The 20,581-nt window shown below is 65.7% G+C and overlaps 1 protein-coding gene across 5 annotated transcripts in view; it reads right to left on the bottom strand.

The window, feature by feature from the left end:
* Positions 1-20,200, bottom strand: part of CACNA1H (calcium voltage-gated channel subunit alpha1 H) — a 77,474-nt gene extending 57,274 nt beyond the window's left edge. For all 5 annotated transcript variants that reach the window (XM_054242396.2, XM_054242397.2, XM_054242398.2 and 2 more), the window contains exons 1-2: positions 20,055-20,200; positions 19,427-19,748 (exon numbers count right to left, since the gene is read on the bottom strand). In XM_054242396.2, coding sequence (XP_054098371.2) covers positions 19,427-19,730 — 304 coding nt within the window. In that variant the 5' untranslated portion in view covers positions 19,731-19,748; positions 20,055-20,200. The remainder of the gene's footprint in view (positions 1-19,426; positions 19,749-20,054) is intronic.
* Positions 20,201-20,581: the final 381 nt, after the last annotated feature.

The following is a 20,581-nucleotide window of genomic DNA, read 5'->3' as shown; positions in this document are numbered from 1 at the left end:
CGTGGAGCTGTGGGCGTTGACCTGCACGCACAGTAGGCCTCCTGATGCACAGAACTGCCACCTAGCTGGCCTTCCAGTCCCTGTGGCCCTCAGACCCACCAGGGAGCCATGGCCAGGCCTGGCTGGTGGGGGTGGAGTGGGTGCCTGCAGCTGGCCGCCCGTCTGCCCATCGCCAGCTGACCGCAGACCTGGGCCCCAGGGAGCCTCCTCGGGGCCTCCCCAACTCGCCCATCCTGGCTCTCGTCCAGCGACCTGTGTCTGAATTGATCCACCAGCAACTGGATCCATTAAGGCAGATCGAAATTCCTGGAAGCCGCCAGGAAAGGGAAGGCTCTGTGAACCGTCTGAGTCATTTTTTTTAAACTAACAACGGGCGCCTCTCCTCCCCCAGTGGGGGGCTGGACATACGCTGTTCTGCTGTATCCTGGAAGGTGCTGCGGCCCCTGCTGGGGGAGGGGGCCAGACAGCCCTGAGCACAGGAGGGGCTTCCCTCTGAGAGCCACGGGACACCACCCTCCCTCCCCCTGGCCACACCCCAGCTTCTACAGAGTCTGGGCTGGGCCAGGTCGGTTGGGCTGACTACACTGGTGAGAGCCTCATGCCAGCACCCCAAGATGGAGCCCCCCACCCTGGCAGCACCCCAAGATGGAGCCCCCCATCCTGGCAGCACCCCAAGATGGAGCCCCCCACCCTGGCAGCACCCCAAGATGGAGCCCCCCACCCTGGCAGCACCCCAAGATGAAGCCCCCCACCCTGGCAGCAATTCACGCTTGGCTGCTGTGTAGCATTAGTAACCTCCACGTCCTGGGCTCTGGGGTCTGGCCCCCATTAAGGGTGGGCTCCAGGAAGAGTGAGAGGGAGGCACCTGGCCCATGGCCGTGGGGTGGCCTTGAACCCAGGAGCCCCAAAGGAGATTTCAACCAGCTGCCATGAACAGGGGAGCAAACTGAGGCTGTGGGAGCTCTGCCCTTCCCGGGGGGAGCAAAGTGAGGCTGTGGGAGCTCTGCCCTTCCCGGGGGGAGCAAAGTGAGGCTGTGGGAGCTCTGCCCTTCCCGGGGGGAGCAAAGTGAGGCTTCGGGAGCTCTGCCCTTCCTGGGGGACTCTACTAGTCCCTTCATCTGGAAAGCGTTCCAGCCGGACGCACTGCAGAAGGAAATTCTCCCAGGGTGAGCCTGCTGGTTTAGACTGGTGGTTCTCCGCACGGCCGGCCGGGGAGTCCCACCCTCCTTCCCTGGCCCCTCCAACAGCCCCCCGCCCCCATGCTTCCACCAGGCCAGGCAGCAGAGTCTCGAAAAATTGTGAAACAGAGCCCCTCTTCTCACCGAATCTTTACATCCTCGAAAGGTAACCATTCTCCATAAAAGACCACGTTATATCAACACACAAAGGGCTCATTATCGTGGTTAAGTGAATTAGTAAATAATTCTTTAAAATTCCTCGTGTTAAATACTAAAAAAGTAAACAGTGAGAGAGAACCCAGCAGCAGAGGCCCTTGAGCTTAATCCAGAATCCGTCCACCCCAGTGTGAAGGGTCCCTCGGCCCAGAGGAGCAGCCACTCTTCTGGAGGCCACTGGGGAGCACAGCTCGTCGCACACCGCAGAACGACCCCTACCCTGGGGCGCTGGCCACCTCTGTCTGCGCCTGCTGGGCCTCCCAATGTCACCCGCACAAACGCCTGCAAAACTGCACCCCGCTCCTCCCGGCGTGGCCACCAGCACCCCGTCACCTGCTGTCCCCGTCCAGCCCCGGCCTCTCGGGCACCTCCACTTCACACCATCAGCCACTTCAACACACCAGGAGTTCCACCTCGACACCCCAATATCCACAAGGCATGGGCTTCCCAGCCCCCTGGACCCAGAGCCACACGGAGGGCTCCTCACAACATGCCCGGGGCAGGTGTGCGACCCTGGAACTCCAGCCCCACACCTCCCCTCCCTCCAGGCAGCACCCGCCTTGCAGGTCCCTGGTGTCCTGCGGTCGGCTGCCTGCGACTGACACGGCTTATGACCAGTGACTGCCAGGATCCCCACGGGGTGTCCCGACCTTGATCACGGCCCCTGCTCCACCTCAGAGGAAAGGATCTTCTTCGAGTCCTCACTGCCCACAGCCCCGGGCGCGGACGGGAGCAGCCGTCCACCCTGCCCCTGGGTGTCCTGGGGCAAAGGGTGCCCCAGGCCACCCCATGTACCTGCACGCTACACCCCCATGTAAGCAGCTCTGCCCCTGTGGCTGCACTAAGCCAGTTATGGGGAAGCAGCCCCTTTAATAAGAAACTGTTCAATTAGGAAAGCTGGGAGCTCCTGCTAGGGTCCAGAGTGCGGGCTACCTGCGGCTCCGGTGCTCGGGGTTCCCGCCAGAGCGGGTGATGTGTGTGATGACACGCAGGTGCACACCCTTCCTGCTGGGACCCCAAGGCCACCCCGCATGGAGGCAGGCCAGGCCCAGTCCATCAGGTGAAGGAGGATACCTGGAGTGCAGCCTAAGGATGAGGCGGGGGCCAGGGCAGCCTGGGGCGTTGGGGGCGGCACGGCCTGGCTCCCGAGAAGCCTTTCTACTCAACCAGGAAGCCCCAAGGTGACGCGCTGTGGGGGGCGCCCCATCCCCCACTCCCTGCCAAGCTTCATGGGCACTGCCAGGCGGGAAAAGCAGACTCACCCTGGGCCAGCCGGATAGAGGCATGTAGCCATTCGCGTCCCAACACCCATCCCCTGCGGCCCGGGGCCCTACCCACCCCAGCATCTTCCTGGTGATGTCCTGGCACCTGCAGGCCAGCTTCAGACTTCAGCCAAGGCCGGTAGAGACCCTGGGACCTTGAGCCAGCCTGTCCTGAATCCACAGCGCCCTCAGATCCAGTGGGTGCTGAGAGACAGAGTTGGGTGGGGGTAGCGTCCGCCCAGCCTGGGAGGGGCAAAGGCATGGATGGCGGGAGGCTGCCCAGAGCTCCAGGGACTCCAGGGCAGGGGCGTGAGTGGTCCCCGCAGGCCCACGGGCAGCCCAGGAGTGTGGAGGGATGGAGCGGGCCCCCAGACGGCCTTGGCAAACTGGAAATGAGGGACCTCTGGCTCTGAGGGGCAGAAGCAGCCTGAGGCTCCTCTGCTTTTCTATGGCAGCCAAGGGAATTTACTGCCATTCCAACACGGATTCCAGAAGCTTCAGAGTGCCCTCCTCCAGGTTCCTGGCCCCACCAGTGGGCTGGGGAAGCTCGCTGTCCAGGGCCCCGGCGCCTTTCTAAGGAAAGCCTGTTCCAGGGTCACAGGCCCATCTCTCACCTCCCTAAGATCACCCTGGGTTGCTGACAGCCCCCAAGGCCCCACGACACCCCCCCCTTCCACAGACACCCAGACTGCCAGGGAGGGCCCTGCAGAGACCTCCCCACCAGAAGGTGGTCTTGGACCATGAGAGGGCGAGCAGCTGGGCAGGGTCGGGGCTTCCAGGGCTCTGAAGAGTGTGGATGGGAACGAGCTGGGGGAGGGGAGGGGCTGAGCAGCCACCAAGGCCTGGCCGTGGCCGTGACCAGGAGCTGAAGGTGTGTGGGGAGAGTGAGGGAGGGGGTGTGGGCGGGGCGGGTAGGGGGAGAGCTGGAGGGAGGGGCTGCCGTGTCCCAACATCTGGCTGCTGGGTCTCCTCTGGACCAGTCCTGGGGCACCTGGGCCGGGCTGCACTTGTCCCCTCGGGCAGCAGGTGGCCCCCACACCAGGCACCCCGACCCTCCACATGGGAGCCTCTGAGCCAAGGAGACAACGCGGGGTCAGCTCCTTAAACCTTGAGCTGTGGGGCCGGAGCCAACAGCCAAAAAAACGGAACGAAACCTGCACGGCCCCCAAGAAAGAGGGGTCTCAGTGAGGACCTGCCCCACTCACCGTGCCCCATCTCCCGGCTCCTGAGCTGGAAAGCCCTGTCCAGATCGTGGGGGCATGAGAAGGATCCGAAACTCGGTTGGCCTGACAAGAAGCCGGCCCAGTCCCACAGATCATTCACACTGGGCAGAGACCTGTGACCTCATTAAAGTCTGAACACAACCCCGAGATCCCAAGGCTGACAGACACCGCCAGGCTTGCGGTGGGGGGGCACAGGCCAGGGTGGGGGGCGTGGTGTTCGCTGTCCCTAGCCGTCCCCCTCATCCGTGTCTCTACGGGTCTCTTTCATGGTAGACTCCGACCAGGCCGACAGATGCCTCTGCCCAGCATTGCCCAGCCTCTCGCACCCTCCCGCTGGCTCCGGCCCAGGTAGCCCTGGCCCCTGATGGCTGTGGCACGACCTTAGGCCCCCACCCTAGAGAAAGGCCTGAAGGCGTGGGGAGGGGCTGCCCCTCACAAACAGGGCTCCACCTGTGGGGGTAGGCGGGTGGCCCTGCAGTCTGGACACACCCAGGTGGCCTGGGGTCAGGGTGCAGAGGTCAGAGGTCAGGCCCCTCCTCTGGCACGCCCGGGGCAGACCCCACACCCACCAGGCTGGGAGCTCTCTGTAAGCCGGAGGCCGCCCTGGAGAGGCGGGGTGGCGGGTGCTCAGCCCACAGTCTCTCCCCACCGGGACTTGAGCCTGCACATAAACAGTCTAAATTAGGAATTAAAACATCCTTGATCCTGACCCTCGGGCAGCCATATTTCACATGCTCAGAAAAACACCCCAGCCGCCCAGCCCCAGAGCCCCGAGCTTTCCAACAGGACTGCAGCGCTGGATGGCCACACGCCGTGTCTGGCCTCACGCGGGAGCTGCTCCTGGCCTCTAGACGCGTCCCCCTCACCCTGGGGCTAGGGACCAGGCCTGGGAGGCAGACAGACAAATGCCCCTGGAACAAGCACGGCCTGGCCGGCCCTGCACCCCCGCACCCACAGTGCTGTCGGCTGTCCCCACGGGCCTGTGGCCAGCTCCGAGGAGTGGGCTGGGGCCTCCCAGAGCTCTGAGGAGAAGCACAAGGACCCTGGGAACCAGCTGATGGGGGAGAGGCGGGACCACGGCCTGCACAGCTCTGGAGGTCTCTCGGGGAGAGGCTGGGGCCCGGGGAGTCAAAACATACGCTGCACCCGCCAAGCCGCTGCTGGGAGCATTGTGGGGCCGTGGCCATGCTGGTGGGGACCAAGGCGAACACTCCCTGACCCTCTTGGGGCCCACACCACCAGCCCTGCCCATGATACCCATGTCAGACAGTAGGAAGGCAGCTCAGGGCCTCCGGCCAGCCCAGTCATCATCTGATGCCAGCCCCTTCACCAAGTGCTGTTTGGGGCAGGAGGACCTGCCTGCCGGCCACGCTGCCACCCCACACCCGACACAGCTGCAAAGGAAGCCTCGGGCCAGTGCCTGTCCACGTCTGTGTCCGGGGCTGAGACCCTCCAGCAGGCCTGACCCTTACACCCACACTGCCACCGGCCACTGCCAGGCAAACCCTCGGATGTGCACCCAGCGTTGCTATCTGGAATGCTCCAGAACCTCCCCTCCATCGCCTGCTGCCAAGACTGCGTGCTTCCGTAGCACCCCTGCCCACCCACTCGGACCCTGGTCAGAGCCCTCCTCGGCTTCACCCCAAGACTCCACCGTGGACAGATTCACCCTAGACAGGCAGGGACGGCCCCAGCCACCTCCTAGAGGCCATGGGCCAGGGTATTTCAGAGCAGGACACCCCCTGAAACCCTCAAAGTGGGGAGGGGGCTGAGGAAGATAGAAAGGTCCAAATGCAGACAGCCTCACCCCTCCTCTGGCCTCACCCCTCCTGGGCCTCACCCCTCCTCCGGCCTCACCCCTCCTGGGCCTCACCCCTCCTGGGCCTCACCCCTCCTCCGGCCTCACCCCTCCTCCGGCCTCACCACTCCTCAGGCCTCACCCCTCTTCGGCCTCACCCCTCCTGGGCCTCACCCCTCCTCCGGCCTCACCCCTCCTGGGCCTCACCCCTCCTCGGCCTCACCCCTCCTCCGGCCTCACCCCTCCTCCGGCCTCACCCCCCTCGGCCTCACCCCTCCTCGGGCCTCACCCCTCCTCGGGCCTCACCCCTCCTCGGGCCTCACCCCCCCCTCGGGCCTCACCCCTCCTCGGCCTCACCCCTCCTCCGGCCTCACCCCTCCTCGGCCTCACACCTCCTCGGACCTCACCCCTCCTCCGGCCTCACCCCTGCCGGGCCTCACCCCTCCTTGGGCCTCACCCCTCCTCCGGCCTCACCCCTCCTCAGGCTTCAGGCTCCAGAGGAGGCAAAGAAGGCTGGGGGGCTGTCACAATCCACCTACGACAAGGCACCCAGGGTGGGGCACAGTGCCCTGGGACTCGAAGGGTCTGGAGAGCAATGAGCTGGGTACAATGCGTGAGGGGCTTGGGGGGGTACTTCCAGACACACTGGGTCATCCTAGGGTCATCACCATCCCCACCCCAACCCCACCTGTCACCACCTCCAGGGAGCCCTCCCTGCCTACAGGGTGCATCTCCCCAGCTATGGGGTGACCTGGGCACCAGCAGGGCAGCTGCGGGGTCCCCCAGAGTGGCTTGAGCCACCAAGGAGCCATGGTCCCAAGTCCAGCAGCCTCCCCGCCTGCCCAGGGGCCTCTCCATATCATTGGCCTCAACCTAGAACCACACTCGCAGCCGGGTGGTGGGAATACGTGGACTCTATCAGCTTCAGACCTTCCTGCTTTGGAGATTGCAGGCCTCAGAGGGGCCGTGGGAGGAAGGGGGGGGGGTCACTGGATGGCCAGCATCCACACAGACTGCACATGGTGGGACCCCTCATGGGGTGATGTGAGCAGAGACTGTTGTGGGGGGTTCCCACAGGAACGTCCCCAACTGGAGGGGGCGGGGGCACTGGAGGCCACCCTGGTCTCTCAACCCAACCTCTCAGGGGAATTCTGGTCTATCTCTCAGGGAACAGGTGCCATAAAAACCATCCCTGGCCCAGGCACAGTGGCTCCTTACAAAACATCCCCCAACTTGAAGGCCTGGGACAGACAGAGGCGCACACGCCAAGCCTTGGGGACAAGTAGCCACCTCCAGGCAGCCCCGTGGAACATGCCCAGGTCCCAATGCCCCACGTGCTCTGTGCACCGGCCTGGCAAGTATTTACTGGGCACCTGCACCCCGGCCCTGTGGACGGCAACCCCAGGCATCCTGTATGTCTCCTGTGTCTAGCTGTGTCCCTGAAGCAGGGGTGGGCTCCTTTCAGAAACGGGGGAAGGGGTCTCAGGGTCTCTAGCCGGGAGCAGGCCTGCGGGGGCCAAACTGCTTTATGTAATGTGGGCCGGGCCGGTCAACGGGGAGCAGCTGGGGGTTAGCAACAGGCGTTGCCACGGCAACCCCACCACTAGCACTGCCGCGGCGAGGAGCCTGGCTCCGGCCTTCCTCAGCAAAGGTAACAGGAAACCCCCGAGATTCATTAGCAACAGGTTCCCATGGCAACCGCACCAAGCTCATTAATAATTTTTTTTTTTATTCCAAGTGTGGGTGTTGAAATTCTCCAGAGGACGGATGGAGGGATGGATGCGTTGCAAACGCGCCAGCTTCTCCCACCCGCGGCCCGGGCGCCACCCTGCCTGCTCCGATCTGCGCCGACACCGCCTCCACACCCGTGCGTCAGGACTCCAAGGTTCCCGACACCCGTGGGCGGCCGGCACGTCCCCACCTGCCAGGATAGGCCGCTGACAGGAGGCCCGCACCCCACAGGCCCCTGCAGAGACCCCGTTTCAGGCTCACTGGGTAGGTCAGGCGCTGCCATTCCCCACACAAGATGCCCCAAAGGGTTGGCGACGAGAGAAAGGGCCGTGTCCGCCGCCCACAGCCCTGAACTCGGGCTCAGGGACCCAAAGGCAGGGGGTGAGAGGCAGGTTAACAGGTGGGCAGCACTTTGGAAAACGGCCTGGTCGTTCCTCCAGGGACCAGACAGTGTTCCCGCCTGACCCAGCAACTCCGCTCCCAGATCTACACCCAAGAGACACGGAGCTGGGTTTCCACAGAACCGGGTGCGGGGAAGTGCTGGCAGCACTGTGAACAGCAGCCAAGGGCAAAATGGCCCAGAAGTCCACCCGCAGCAAACAGATGAACACCGAGGACGTCCGCACAGGGGCGCATCCAACGCAGAAGGGTCAGGGCGCCACCGCGCACCTCATGGGACCCCACGTACAGGAAACATCCACAACAGGCCAGCGGGAGAGGTCTCAGACAGCCAAGGGCAGGCTTTCCTCCCGGGACGAGGGAAACCTTCTGGGAACCACACCTGCCGGGGCCACACAACCCAAGGACACAGAAGAATGACCGAAGCGGATGCTTCATCAGTGCAGTGGGTCAGGTGGCGGACGAATTACCTTTCAATCAAACTGGGAAAAGACTAGGAACAGATATGAGTTGGGGCTGGGCCAGCCGGAGGCCCCTCTAGCGTCATCCTCCTCCTTGGCAAGGTCGGGGCTGAGACAAACACAGGGGCTCGGTGCCCCAGGTGGGCGCTGCCATTTGGGGCACCGTGGAGGGTAGCAGAGTCTCAGCCACAAGGCTGTGTTCTGCTCCAGACACAGAGGAACAGAGCAGCCAGTGGAGACCCTGCTCTAGGATAGGAAGGATTCCCTCGTGGATACCCCACCTGTCCCCGGGGGCAAGACGCACCTTCACCCTGATAGCCACGGTCCCCTGAGGCCTGCCTGCCCCTTCCCCAGGCCTCATCATCCTCTGAGTCTGAGTGAGACTCAAACACAAACAAGAGATCTCGGCCTCAGCTCTGAGTCACCCAGTTCCAACCCACAAATGGGAACAGGACCCTACAGTGCCAGCAGCAGGAGGACCAGGGAGGGGCCGTGGCGGAAGGAGGCATCTCAGTTACAGGACGCACGGGCCGGCATGCCCGCCACCCTCACCCCGCACAGCCAGCTGGCCCCAGACGCCGCCGATCTCCCAGGCGGGGCCACTGGACCCTCTCAAAGAGAGCAGGGGAACCATCTCCCAGCCCTAAACCTCCCAGAGAGAAAGGAAACCCTGAGCTGCTGGGTGGGTCTGGCAGGGAGGCCAGCACATCTCGGGAGAGCCGGGAAGCCACCTGAGCTATGCTCTCAGGAGGGGTGTCCCCAGAGTGGAGCCACCTGGCAACGGCCTCCGGGCAACGCGGCTGCAGCTGTCGAGAAGAAGGGAGGGCAGGTTGGCTCTGGGAAGGCTCGTGCTGCCCGACCCCCACGCCTGGATGTGCCGGGGCCCAGGCACCTCTCTCTCCACCTGGAGCTCCTGGATGGGGGCTCAGCCCACACGGCTCCCTGAGACCATTGTCCTCATCCTCCTTATTCAAGTGACCCAGATTTTTACGGAAGGTTAGAATATAAAAGCTCTGGAGCGTCACGAAAGAGCGTGGCCCGGGAGGGCAGCAGGCCCAGCCTCCAAACACACGCACCGTGGTCTGCGTCTGCCGCTTCTGAGTCTTTGCCCCCTGGCCAGCCCTAGCTGCTCCTGAGACGCCGCCTCTGGCTTCTACAGCTTTCATCCAATGGGGCCTGTGCCTCGTGTGCCCCCCAGTCCTCCCTGTGTCTCCCCAGCAATCGCACCACGGTGGTCAGCTGTGCCTGCTGTAACGCCACCCACTCCCGGGCCGCAGACACCCCGACACCTCCGCTCCTCCGGCCCCTTCGGCCCCTCCTCGCCCCGCAGGTAGCGCCGCTGTTCCAGCCTGGCACGGGCGTCCTTCACACCCCGGAACCTCACGGAGACAAACCACCCTGAGGTCAGCCCATGCTGGACTGAGGGGCCCCGTCTGCTGCGCCTGAGGAGGAAACACACATATGCCAAGCCGGGGCCAGCAAAAGGGGTGACTCAACCCACCCTCAAGACCCCGAATGGGGCCACAGGCTCACCCATGCCTCCTCCAGACCCCAGGGCCATGGACAGCCGCCCCCATCTGGAGCAGCGTGTCCCAAGCCCAGCCAGCAAGGGTAGCGACACCAGACCCCAGCTCCACCACTGGGACCCTGACAGCCCCTCTGTGGACTTGAGGGCCAGGGCCTCACAGACGGGGGTCCAAAGGGTTGTCTGATGCCAGGTCACTCTCAGGTCTCAACAGCGTGCCACTCTGTGCAGCAGTGAATGCTGGTGAGGCCGTGCTCAGCCCAGCCCGTGCCCAGCCACTGCCCACCCGACGGCCACTTAACAGCCGTCTCGGTTACCAGACTAAAAGAACAGAGTATGAGGCCAGGGGTGACGGCTCACACCTGTGATCCTAGCATTTGGGGAGGCTGAGGCAGAAGGATCGCTTGAACATGGGAGATGGAGGCTGCAGCGAGCCATGACTGCCTCACCGCACACAGCCTGGGCCACAGAGTGAGGCCTTGTCTCTAAAAAAAGAAAAGAGAAAACAGCCCGTACAGGACAGGCTTCCCTGAGCTGAGGCTCGGGGATCCCAGGGGCCTCGCACTGCACCCCTGCAGCTGGGGCACGACTGTACACCCCAAACACTGCAGGGACACCCCCAGCCCAAAACCTTCTTTACCTAAAACGCAAACAGAATTAAATGGGCGTCCTGGGTTTCTCTGTCGGGGACGCAGGCCTGGGGCCCCGGTGTGTGAGGCTTCCAGGGGAGGGAGAGGTGCCCCCATGCCCGTGCCAGCCTCCATACCCGGCAGGAGGCAGTGAAGCCTCACGCGCCAGTGCCAATGACAGGCCACGTCCACCGGCTGCTCCTCGGCTGGAACGGGGCAGCTGAGCCAGACACGGCCTCTCCCCTCCTCACTAACCGACAGGAAGCTGAGCCGCTGAGCCACAGGCGGGAGGGTCCCCAGACAGGCACTGAAGGTCGCAGCCACACCGCCCAGCCCCTCCTCGAGACAACCAGACTTCCCAGGGAGAGGAGGCGGCCTCCGGGGCCTCCCACCCCAGCACCTGCTGGAAGCACCGAAGGTGTGGTCAGCACTGGCACCAGAGCCCGGGGCCCAGTGGGCTTGGCCGAGTGTGGTCCCAGCTACCAGCCAAGGCAGCACCCTGAGCCATCCTCAGGTCCCCCCCGCTTGGACGCTGCCCTCCCGGCATCAGTGGGGCCGGGCCTATGTATCACAGGAGGGCCCAGGTCTCATCCATCTGTGGCCCCCCACCCCTGCCCACCAGAGCCAAGTGTAGCCCCAGACCCTTCATAGGGTCCTAAGACGTTCAGCTCCTCCTAGGACACTAGGTGCCCGCAGGAGCCGGCGTGGGAGGCGACTCCTAACCAGGGCACAGAGAGACAACAGCAGCACCGCCCCCCGCGCCAACAAGGGCTCAGAATGACCGATTTCACGCCTCAGTGTCCTCTCTCCCCGGGGCCACTCCTCAATAGAGGAGCCTGACTCAGCGGGCAGCCAACCGAGACTCATCCTGAAAGAGGCTGACTCCCCACACTGCGTGGACCTCCTCCTGCTCACGGGCCATTTCTCTCCCTCCGGGGGGCCCAAGGTGCAGCAGGAGGGAGACAGGCAGGTGCTGGGGCCTCCCCGGGCACCCTGCTCGCAGCTGTGAGGGTAGGTGGGGACATCCTGGCTGGGGTGCGGAGGCAGCCGTACAGCAATGGCCCCATGGGGCTCTGGAGGCTGGAGGCCCAGGGCAGGGGTCTCAGGGCTGGGGGGATCCCATGTCCTGCACCAGCCCGGGGAGTGGGTGGGGATGAGGAGTCCCTGCCATACACCTGGAGGCCACGTACGCAGCAAGCCCACTTGACGAGGAAAGCAGCACCCAGGAGATGATGTCACCCTGACACGGGGGCCTCGCTGTCACCTCTGCCAGGCCACTTGGGACTCCACAGGACACAGCCTGGCCCACCGCAAGGACCCTGCTGCCTTCTAGAAAGATCTGCCCCGAGCCTCACCAGCAGTGCCATTAATGTGTCTGACCAGACACACCCCACCAGCAAGCTTCGGCCAGGGGACAGGCCCGGGTGCTGCTCAGAGCTGGGGACAGGGCTGGATGGGGACAGGTCCATGCCCCAGCAGCCGCCGCACAGGCCACGCTACGACGGGACGGGGCCAACAGCCTCTCTCCCGGGACTGCATCCGGTCCCTTGCCTCGCTCCATCAGTGACCAAGATGAGAGACCAACGTGGTGTGACAGGGAAACTGAGGCACACGTGGAGGCACTGCCCATGCAGGCAGGGGTCTTGAGCCCCAGTCCTGTGGCCAGGGAGACCCCAGGGGGCTCCACCCAGGTGACGCTGAGTAACATCTGAGGCTACGAAAGCCTGCCTTCCCCAAAAAAGACCTCAGCGTGTCCCCATCTCAGTCCTCAAGCCAGAGAGGGGCCTCCCGATGACCACCTCCCGCCATGGGGCTCACCCAGGCACAGACGGCTGGGGAGGGGAGAAAGGATGAGAGCACAGGGTGAGGGCCAGGCCAACAGAGGTGAGGGCTCCCCGAGGGGGCTCCAAGCCCTCCCCTGCCCCAACCCCACCTGGAGCCTGCCCTCAGGGACAGGCAGAGCCCAGGTGTGACAGTCAGTGACCGGGAGCCCCCAACTAGGGCCTCGCACACACCAGAAAAGGCCCAGGGCCTCGGGTGTGGTTTGCTCACCAGGTTTCGGGGGCTCGCCCAGCTGCTGACACTTCCCCTGCCACCCTAGACAGCTCTGCCCCCAGACCGCTGGCCTCGCCCCCACCTCTGCCACCTGCTCGGTGCCAGCTTTTATTAGCGCCAACACCCTGTGGCACCGAACAGTCCATCCGCAAGGAAACAGCCCCACTGCCATCAGTCGCCAGTGGCAGAGGCGCCCAAGGTCAGACGAGTCCAGCGGGACCAGCCAAGGCTGAGGCCTCGACCGAGGCCTTCTCCCCAGGAGCCGGGTCCGCAGGCGTCGAAGCCGGGCTGGGGGTGCCCCTGCCTCAGGTGGTCTACACCCCTCGGGGGCCAGAGGAGCCTTTTCCCCGAGAGAGCGTGGGGCTTCCAGGTCCTCCCCCTGCCAGCTCTGCTCCCAACTTGGGCAAAGGACCCAGGGCTGCACTGAGGGTGGGTGGGCAGCACTGGGAGGACACCTTGGTCCATGTCGGCCACCCACCCGAGGACGGGGTGCTCTGGCATCCTGGGTTGATGCTGTGCCGGGCCTCTCAACGCAGGCGGTGGCCACACCCACCCAAGGCTCTCTGCCCACGGCTCCCACTCCCAGAAAGCACGAAGGAGACCTAGTTTAGCCCATTCATCAACTGTCCCTGCTAATCCAACCCTGGGGCTCTCACCACCCCGCTGCCAACGGCCACTTCTCCCCGTCTGCCCGGGGCCCACCCCCGCCCGTTGAGGATTGTGCGTGGAGGCCAGGGACACCAGTGGCCACGTGGCGGCGGCGGCACACCCCCTGCGCCACGGCAAGCTGCTACTCGGTCCCCATCTGTCATCCTCGGCAGGCACAGCGCTCTGGGGACGGTGCCCGGACCTGCTGCCAGCTCTCCTGAGCCGGGCAGGGGCCCAGAACCAACAGGCGCCTTCCCTGAGCCCCGCCCCCACCATCTCTGACGAAGGATCAAGCCGTCCATCACCACTCAGGGCGCCACCGGCTACCTTCACCCCTGGTTCCTGCCCAGGCTAATCGGCCGGTCTTTAATCTCCAGCTTGGAAATTCAACCTGGGCCTGCGAGACTTAGAGTTGGTCCAAGTTACGCCAGTGTTGACCGCCAAGGAGAGGAGAAACTCCTCTTCTGTGCCAGGGAGGTGAATGCTCTCTTGGGGGGGGCGGCTGTGGCAGTCCCCTCTTCCCACAGCGGGCTCGGCACAGGCGGCTGGACCGGCAGCCCCGGCGTTCCTCGCCTGACCTTGACTGCCAGGCCGGCTTGGACTCCGCCAACAGAGCTGCTGCGGATCCACCCCTGGAGTGTGACAGGCCACCCCTCCCCGCATTCCTCCCGTCCTGACCCTGGAACTGGACGTCTCTTTTGCAGCTCTAGGAGCCCGGCCTGGTGGGCCCGTGTTGCCCTTGGTTCTCAGCCCTCAAGGGAGGCGAGGGGAGGACACAGGACCACCTCTGAGCACTCCACCGGGCCGGGAAGGGCGCTCACAGCCGGCCCCGACTGGAATGAAGTCTGGAAGCTTGGCGTGGGGTGATGCCCACAAGCCCGGGAGCTTCGTCTCAGGGCTGTCAGCAGCCATGTCCTCTGGACCTGCGGGATACCAGCGCTCCCCTCTCCCAGCCCCTGGCCCTCTGCTGCCCTCACCAGCCTTCCAGCCCCATCTCTCTCCTCAACTTCCCACTGAGCCTGGCCGCCAGGTCTCCCCTCCCTAAGGAGCAGCTAGAAACACAGCAGAGCCCTGGGCCCCCAGGCTGGCCCACCACCCACTGGAGCCCACCCTCACTCTGCCTCCTCACAGCCCCACAAGATCCCAAGAGCAAGCTCGGGGCCAGGGCCACTATGCCGGTGTGCCAGCTGCCACACACCCAGGCCTCCTCCCCATGGCTCACCCTGCCCCTTGCCCAACCTGCCACATGCCCAGGCCTCCTCCCCACGGCTCACCCTGTCCCTCGCCCTCCTTCCTGTCGGCTATACGGGCACCCCCACTTCACTGTCCCCCTGCCTGGACACTCTCCGCCTCGACACGCCCCGTCCAGGTCTCAGTCTGAACACCTCCTCCCACACGGGCTCCAGTGCCCACCCCACTGTCTGAGGGCCCCCACCGGCCTCAGTCACAAGGATCATCAGGCCAGCCTGGGGCGGGGACCTAGACATGAAATGTTTGCCAAGGCCAAGCATTCAGAGGCCCCTCCCCACTCCGCACTGCTCCCCAAGTCCCCCCACCAGGGGTGAAGGCTGTGCTCAGGGACTCCCTCCACCCTGAAGTGCCCACCCGAGGTCCATCAATGCCAAGGACGACCCAAGCGATGAAGGTTCTGGGAGCCGAGGGACAGTGAACCAGAGCCCCTCAACGGTGCCGGCGGTACTGGCTGAGTGGGGACCTGTGGGGCCGGGGGTTCAGGGCAGGGGTGTTGCAGTCCCCCCTGGGCCTCCCTCAGCCAGGAACCAGAGCTCTCGCCAAGATAGTTCCCAGCAGCACCAGGGTTGCACCCGGCCAGCCCCGGCCGCAGAAGCAGGTCTGGGAGGCCCACGGTCCCTGCCAGGGCCCAGCCTGCTGTGGGCGCCATCTCCTCCCTCCTCCCCAGTGGGGACTGAGCCTGAGTCCATCGGGGCAGCCCGGCACGGAGGGTAAGCCCGGCCTGCTGGCGTCACGCCCACTTCCTGGCAGGGACGGGATGACGTCACTCGGGGACGGGCTTCAACAGGCGCTTGGCAGACCCCTGCCCTGCCGTCATCCCTGGGGGCCTCTCCCTACCGCCCGGGAAGCATATGCTGCCCCCAAGGCTCCCCCGACTCTGTGTGGGAATGCCCCTCCCCCCCCTGCAATGCTCCCATCTCGGCCCCATCTGTGTCTTTCCTTCCTCCCAGGATCAGCTGTGGGGGTGGGGAGGCTGCCTCCCCCACCCTACACTAGCCCAGTAGGCAGAGACACATCCAGCCCCACCCGGGCAGGACACAGGGCTCCACGGGAACTCACATCTGCCCCAGGAACACCGCGAGGCCAGTTGGTGGCTTCAGAGACTAGTGGACCCGTCCCTGTGACTCTCCTTCCTGTCAGAGCGAGGGCACGAGCACCGGGGCCAAGGGGAGGGCCAAGGGGAGGCCGGGCGGGCCCCAGCAGGGACAGGCAGCCCCGAGTCCCCGGCACACACGGCACCCCAGCACAGCAGAGAAGCCAAGCCGAGGGTCGGGGAGCAACTGTCTTTCTTGTTCACATCCTGGTCCAGCCAGGCCGAAGGGACTTCCAGTCTGTGACGGAGCCTGCGCCCGGCCCCACCCTCCTGAGTGACCCCAGCTTGAAGCTCAGGCCCAGGGGTCATGGGACAGCTCCAGGCCATCCCGGGCACCTGACTTCCGACCGAGGCAGCTCCTCTGAGACCAGTTCGGATGTCCTGATGCAGCTGAGACAGGGTTCAAGGGGGTCCCTCGAGGCACCGTCAGCAGGAGAGGAGTGGCCCTTCCTGCCCACGCGGGATCTGGGGGCATGTGGGGCCCGGGGAGGCAGGAGCAGGCGGGACGGGTGCCCTCTCACAGTCCTGGAGCAGCGTGACGGCCGAGTGTTCACAGACACCGTGAAGGACTGTCTCAGGCTCATCCCTAACCTAGGCAGGGCTGTGCCAAATGCGTGGCCGGCAGAGCCAGGACAGGCTCGCCCAGCTCTGCCCTTCAGCATCCGGATGACCTTGACACATCCTTCCCCCTCTCAGAGCTCCTGGACACGGGGCGTTTGGAGCCTGGGCCTTGGGGGATGCCTCCAAGAGGGTCCTGCCATCCCCAAGCCCCCAAGCGGCCCCCTGGTCACCTTCTGGTCCCTACACACCCGCAGCCCGTCTCCCTCGCTCTCGTAGGGACTGAGGCCGGGTCCCCCTTCCTCCAAGCACTCCCTGGGGCACCCCCGGCCCCGCCCGTGTGCCGGGATGGCGGCAGCTGTGTCGCAGGCGAAGCGGAGTCAGGAACCCTGGGATCCCGGGCAGCACATAACCTAGCCGGGCTACAACACACAGATCCCACCCACCTTCCGCTATAAATAAACCTGTGTAGGAGACACAGCACTCGCCCCGAAAGTTCTAAGACAATTATATTTTTCAGAAGCAAATCAATAAAGATAAGGGCCGTCCTTGGAGGCTCCTCTGCCTGGGATGAAGTCACCCCGGCATGCACGTGTTCCCCGGTGCGGGCGTCTACCTGGGGGCTCCGGAAAGGTTCAAGGGTAGACTCGGGCCCACCCCCAGCTTCCCGTGCTAACCGAACCCGGCTCCGGCTGGGCCTGCGAACAGAGGCTGGGACTCTGCCAACCCCTGGGGAGCATGGAGTCACTTTACGGAGTGTGGGTTCCCTGAGCAAATCCAACGATCCCTCCCTCTCAAGTTCACTCTTTCAGGAGGGATTTGGGGCCTGGGAGGCTGAGGCCCTGGAAGGACCCTCTTGCTACGGGACACCCAGGGTCCCAAGCAAAGCCCCGGCCACACCGACCACCCACCGCCCCGCCGCCTCCTGCAGAGCTACCCCTCCCAACTCCCGGGAAGCTGAAGGGCTCTGGAAAGCCTCCGCCGTGGCCCACACGGGCTTCCCCGAGCCAGCCAGTCCCCCACCTGTCCAGGCCTGCCAGCTTATTTTAGGTTCTGAGGCTGGGCATCTGTTGGAGGTCACACCCACCCCCACTCAGCCGGGGGGCCTCCACAAGCCCACTCCACCCGGCAGAGGGGTGTTTCCACGGGGCCAAGAGTGAATCGATCCTGGGGTCTGAGTTTCGCTTCCAACGTCTCCCAGAGTGGAGGGCATCGGGGTTTGGGGCTGGGAGAGTCAAAGCGTGCCAGAGGTGCTGGCGGTGAGGAGGGTGAGGGTCTGGCCGTGCTGCAGACAGACCCAGTCTCCAAGCGAGGGAGCAGGAGGCTGACCACCCACCCTCTCCCTGCCCGGGAGCCCCAGGGACGCCGGGGTGCTTCTACCGGCAGGAATGGGCCGTCTACTCTTCCCAGGCTGAAAGGACCATCCAGCTCCCAAGATCAGGACAGCACCACGCCCCTCTCCAACTACCAGAGCTTCCCCCCGTCAGACCCCGAAGCCCACGAGGACAGAGCCTCAGGACGCCCGGGGACAGGGCCTGGGTCACGTCACGCTGCTGGCCCCAACCCTCCTCTCCCGCCAGAGGGCTCATCCCACCTCTGTGAGGCCACCAGGCCAACACCCTCCCTGCACACAGCAACACAAACCACCTCCCTGGAAACCCTGAGGGACGCAGCCCGCCAGAGCACCAGGGCTAGGCTCCAAAATTCTCTTAGCTGCGAGGGGACAGAGCAGCCAGACGCGGGGCGGGAGAGTCCAGTTCCTGGTTGGGGACAGGGCAGCGAGACCCAGGGCTGTGAAGACAGAGTCCAGGCCCTGATCAGCTCTTTCTCATCTCTGGCCCGCACACGTTTGGAAACAAGGAACGCAGGCCTCGGCTTGGGGCCAGCCTCCTGTCCCAACCTCTCCAGTCCCCTCTAGCCCCTTCCCCAGGGCCTGCCAGCACCACCTCACTAACCCCCACACCCGGTCACTCTCCACCAGAACAAAGGGGCATGACTACCTCCTGCCTTGGCCGTGGAAAGGAAACAAAGCTACAACCGCCCCTCAAGGCCAGGCTGGCTCCTTAGCCAAGGGCCAAGCCCTCAGCCCTCAGCCCCCAGGGATGCCCACCTACCCGCAGACACCACCCGGGACTACAGGGGCGCCAAGGCTGCCTCAGCAGTGGGTGAGGGGCTCCAAGGCAGCCCTCTGACCAGGCCCGCTGCCCCCCGGGACCCCACAGCCTCCTCTTCCTCTGAGCAGAGATGAGTCTGACTCACTGGATGTTTGGATTTGGGAAGGAGAAACACCGGCTTTATGACTTTTTTGGTACAGATTCCTCTTTTGTGTTTAATATTTGTACAGTTAAACACACAAGATAGGAAAGTGTACACACGCCGCTTCTGCTCCCAGCCTGTCTCCCACCTCCGACGGGGGATGTCTGAGCACGGTGTCCACCCTGTCCTGGGCAGCCCACCACCCATCCCCAGGTTCGAAGCGGCAGCCACCGCCTGGCCACCCAGCTGCTAGCTCAGAAGGGTCGGTGGGGAGACCTGGCCTGGACACAGGCACAGAGCAAGGCCCTTCTCAGGGTGGGCAGAGACCCACCCGAAAGGCTACCTGCTGGGGGGAGGGTGGTCCAGACCTCCCTGTGCATCCCAGAAATGCCCCTGGCCCTGACCCAACTCTGTTCTGGAACCTTCTCTGAAAATCTGTGCCACTCTCACCCGGAGTAGAAGAGCTGCCCCTTCCTCCCCAGACAGGGAAGGGGCTGGGGAGAAGGGACTCCCCTGGGCAGTGCCAGCTGCTTCCCTGCCCCCCACCCCCAAGCTGCGCATGACTTAAATCAGCCGTGGCACTGAGTTCAGCCTGAAAAAGCGAGTTCACAACCAACGTCACCGCCTCTCTCCATGGAAAAGGCCCTGGCAGCGCTCACAGGCCCCACGGGTCTCCCCACGCACGCAGAACCACCAGGCATCGGCTGAAAAGTTTGCAGCCCTGACTCCAGCACCTCCGGCCTCTCCTCCCCCGAGAGGGGCCTGCCTTGGGCCGGACCTTTAGAAAACAAGGGGTGGGTGGGCAAGGGGAAATTCCCATCCGGGACAACACCCTTGGGTACTCGAGGAGTTACGACCTTCCCTTCTTTCCTCCCGACTCCTCTCCCCTCCAAGCCCTCGGTGGCTCCCGGCTTCGCTTCCACCTTCTCTGTCCAGGGCCAGCTCTGGGACAGGAAGCCCCGTGGCACCCCCAAGCCCGCCCCACGGCCACCGGGCTCTGAAGAGCGCCGTCCTCGAACCCCTGCCCTACACCTCCGCGCGCCCAGACCACACCAGGTCCCACGAACCAGGGCGTGCGCGCGGGGGCGCACACCGAGGGAGTCCCGCGCCCGCCCCCACCCCGCGCCGGCCGGGAAGGATATGGGTTGCAGACCAGCCGGAGGCACCAGCTGCGCGGCCGCGTGGTCTGCCCGAGGCAGAAGAAGACCGTGGCCGCCAGGGCCGGGTACGGGACGCGCTGCTCCTCGTCGGCGCCCAGCTCCGCGCCGGGCTCGGCCGCCGGGCTCTCGGGGGGCGACGCGCCGGGCTCGGACCCCCGCTCCGCCTCGCGTCCCGGCGCCCCGGAGCTCGCCGGGGACGCCCCCGCCGCCGCCGCCGCCGCAGGGCCAGGGGGCGGCGCTCCCAGGGGCACCCGGACCTCGTCGGCTGCCCGTGCGCCCTCGATCATGGTGGCGGCCGGCAGCACCTGCGGAGGACAGGGGGTGACCCGGGGCCGTGGCGACGCCCCCGCCCTGCCTCTGCCCGCGCGGAGCTGTGGGAACAGCCGCGGCCGCCGAGATGTCTTTGTCTTTTCTTATTAGAGACAAACGCGCCCCCCGCCCCCGCCCGCCCCCTCCCTCCCTCCCTCCCTCCGCCGAGGGCTGCGCGGCCCCACCCCCACCCCACCCCGAGGGGAAGCCGGGCGGGCGCTCCGGGGCTCCCCGGCCGGCTCCGCGCGAGTTGAAGACGGTCCCGGGCGCGCAGTGGGGCGCGCGTCCTCGCCGGGGCTCACCTCGCTCCGCTGGCCGGCGGCGTCCCCGCGGGCATCGCCCGGTCACCGTGGACCTCGCTCGGCGCCCGGCCCCGGCCCCGGCCCCGCGCCCCCAGCCCGCCCGGCCCCCGGCTCCTGCCGGCGGCTGGACTCCGGCTCCGGTTCGCCCCGGGGAGGTGACGGCGGCGACCCCGGCGCGTCGCGGAGGCCTCCGGGCGGACGGGCGAGGCCGGGGCAAGGGGCACGGGGCGCGGGGCCGGGGCCGGCGAGGCAGCGAGCGAGCCTCGAGCCGGTCCGCGCGCGGCGCAGGAAACTTCGGGCTGAGCGGCGGGGGGCGGGGCCGGCGCGGCGGGGGCGGGGCCAGAGCTGCCGGGAGAGGGGCGGGGCCGGCGCGGCCGGGGCGGGGCCAGAACTGCCGGGAGAGGGGCGGGGCCGGCGCGGGGCGGAGAAGGGGGGGGCGCTGGGGAGGATCTGCCCCCGGCCCGAGATGCGCGCGCCCGAGCTGCCCCTCCCCGTCGCAGCCCGGCGTCCCGCCCCCACCCAGGGTC

This window comes from Callithrix jacchus, chromosome 12, assembly GCF_049354715.1.
Source record: "Callithrix jacchus isolate 240 chromosome 12, calJac240_pri, whole genome shotgun sequence".
Lineage (NCBI taxonomy): Eukaryota > Metazoa > Chordata > Mammalia > Primates > Cebidae > Callithrix > Callithrix jacchus.
Note: the sequence above shows the minus strand (reverse complement) of the source record. Positions and strands in the feature narration are given on the sequence as shown.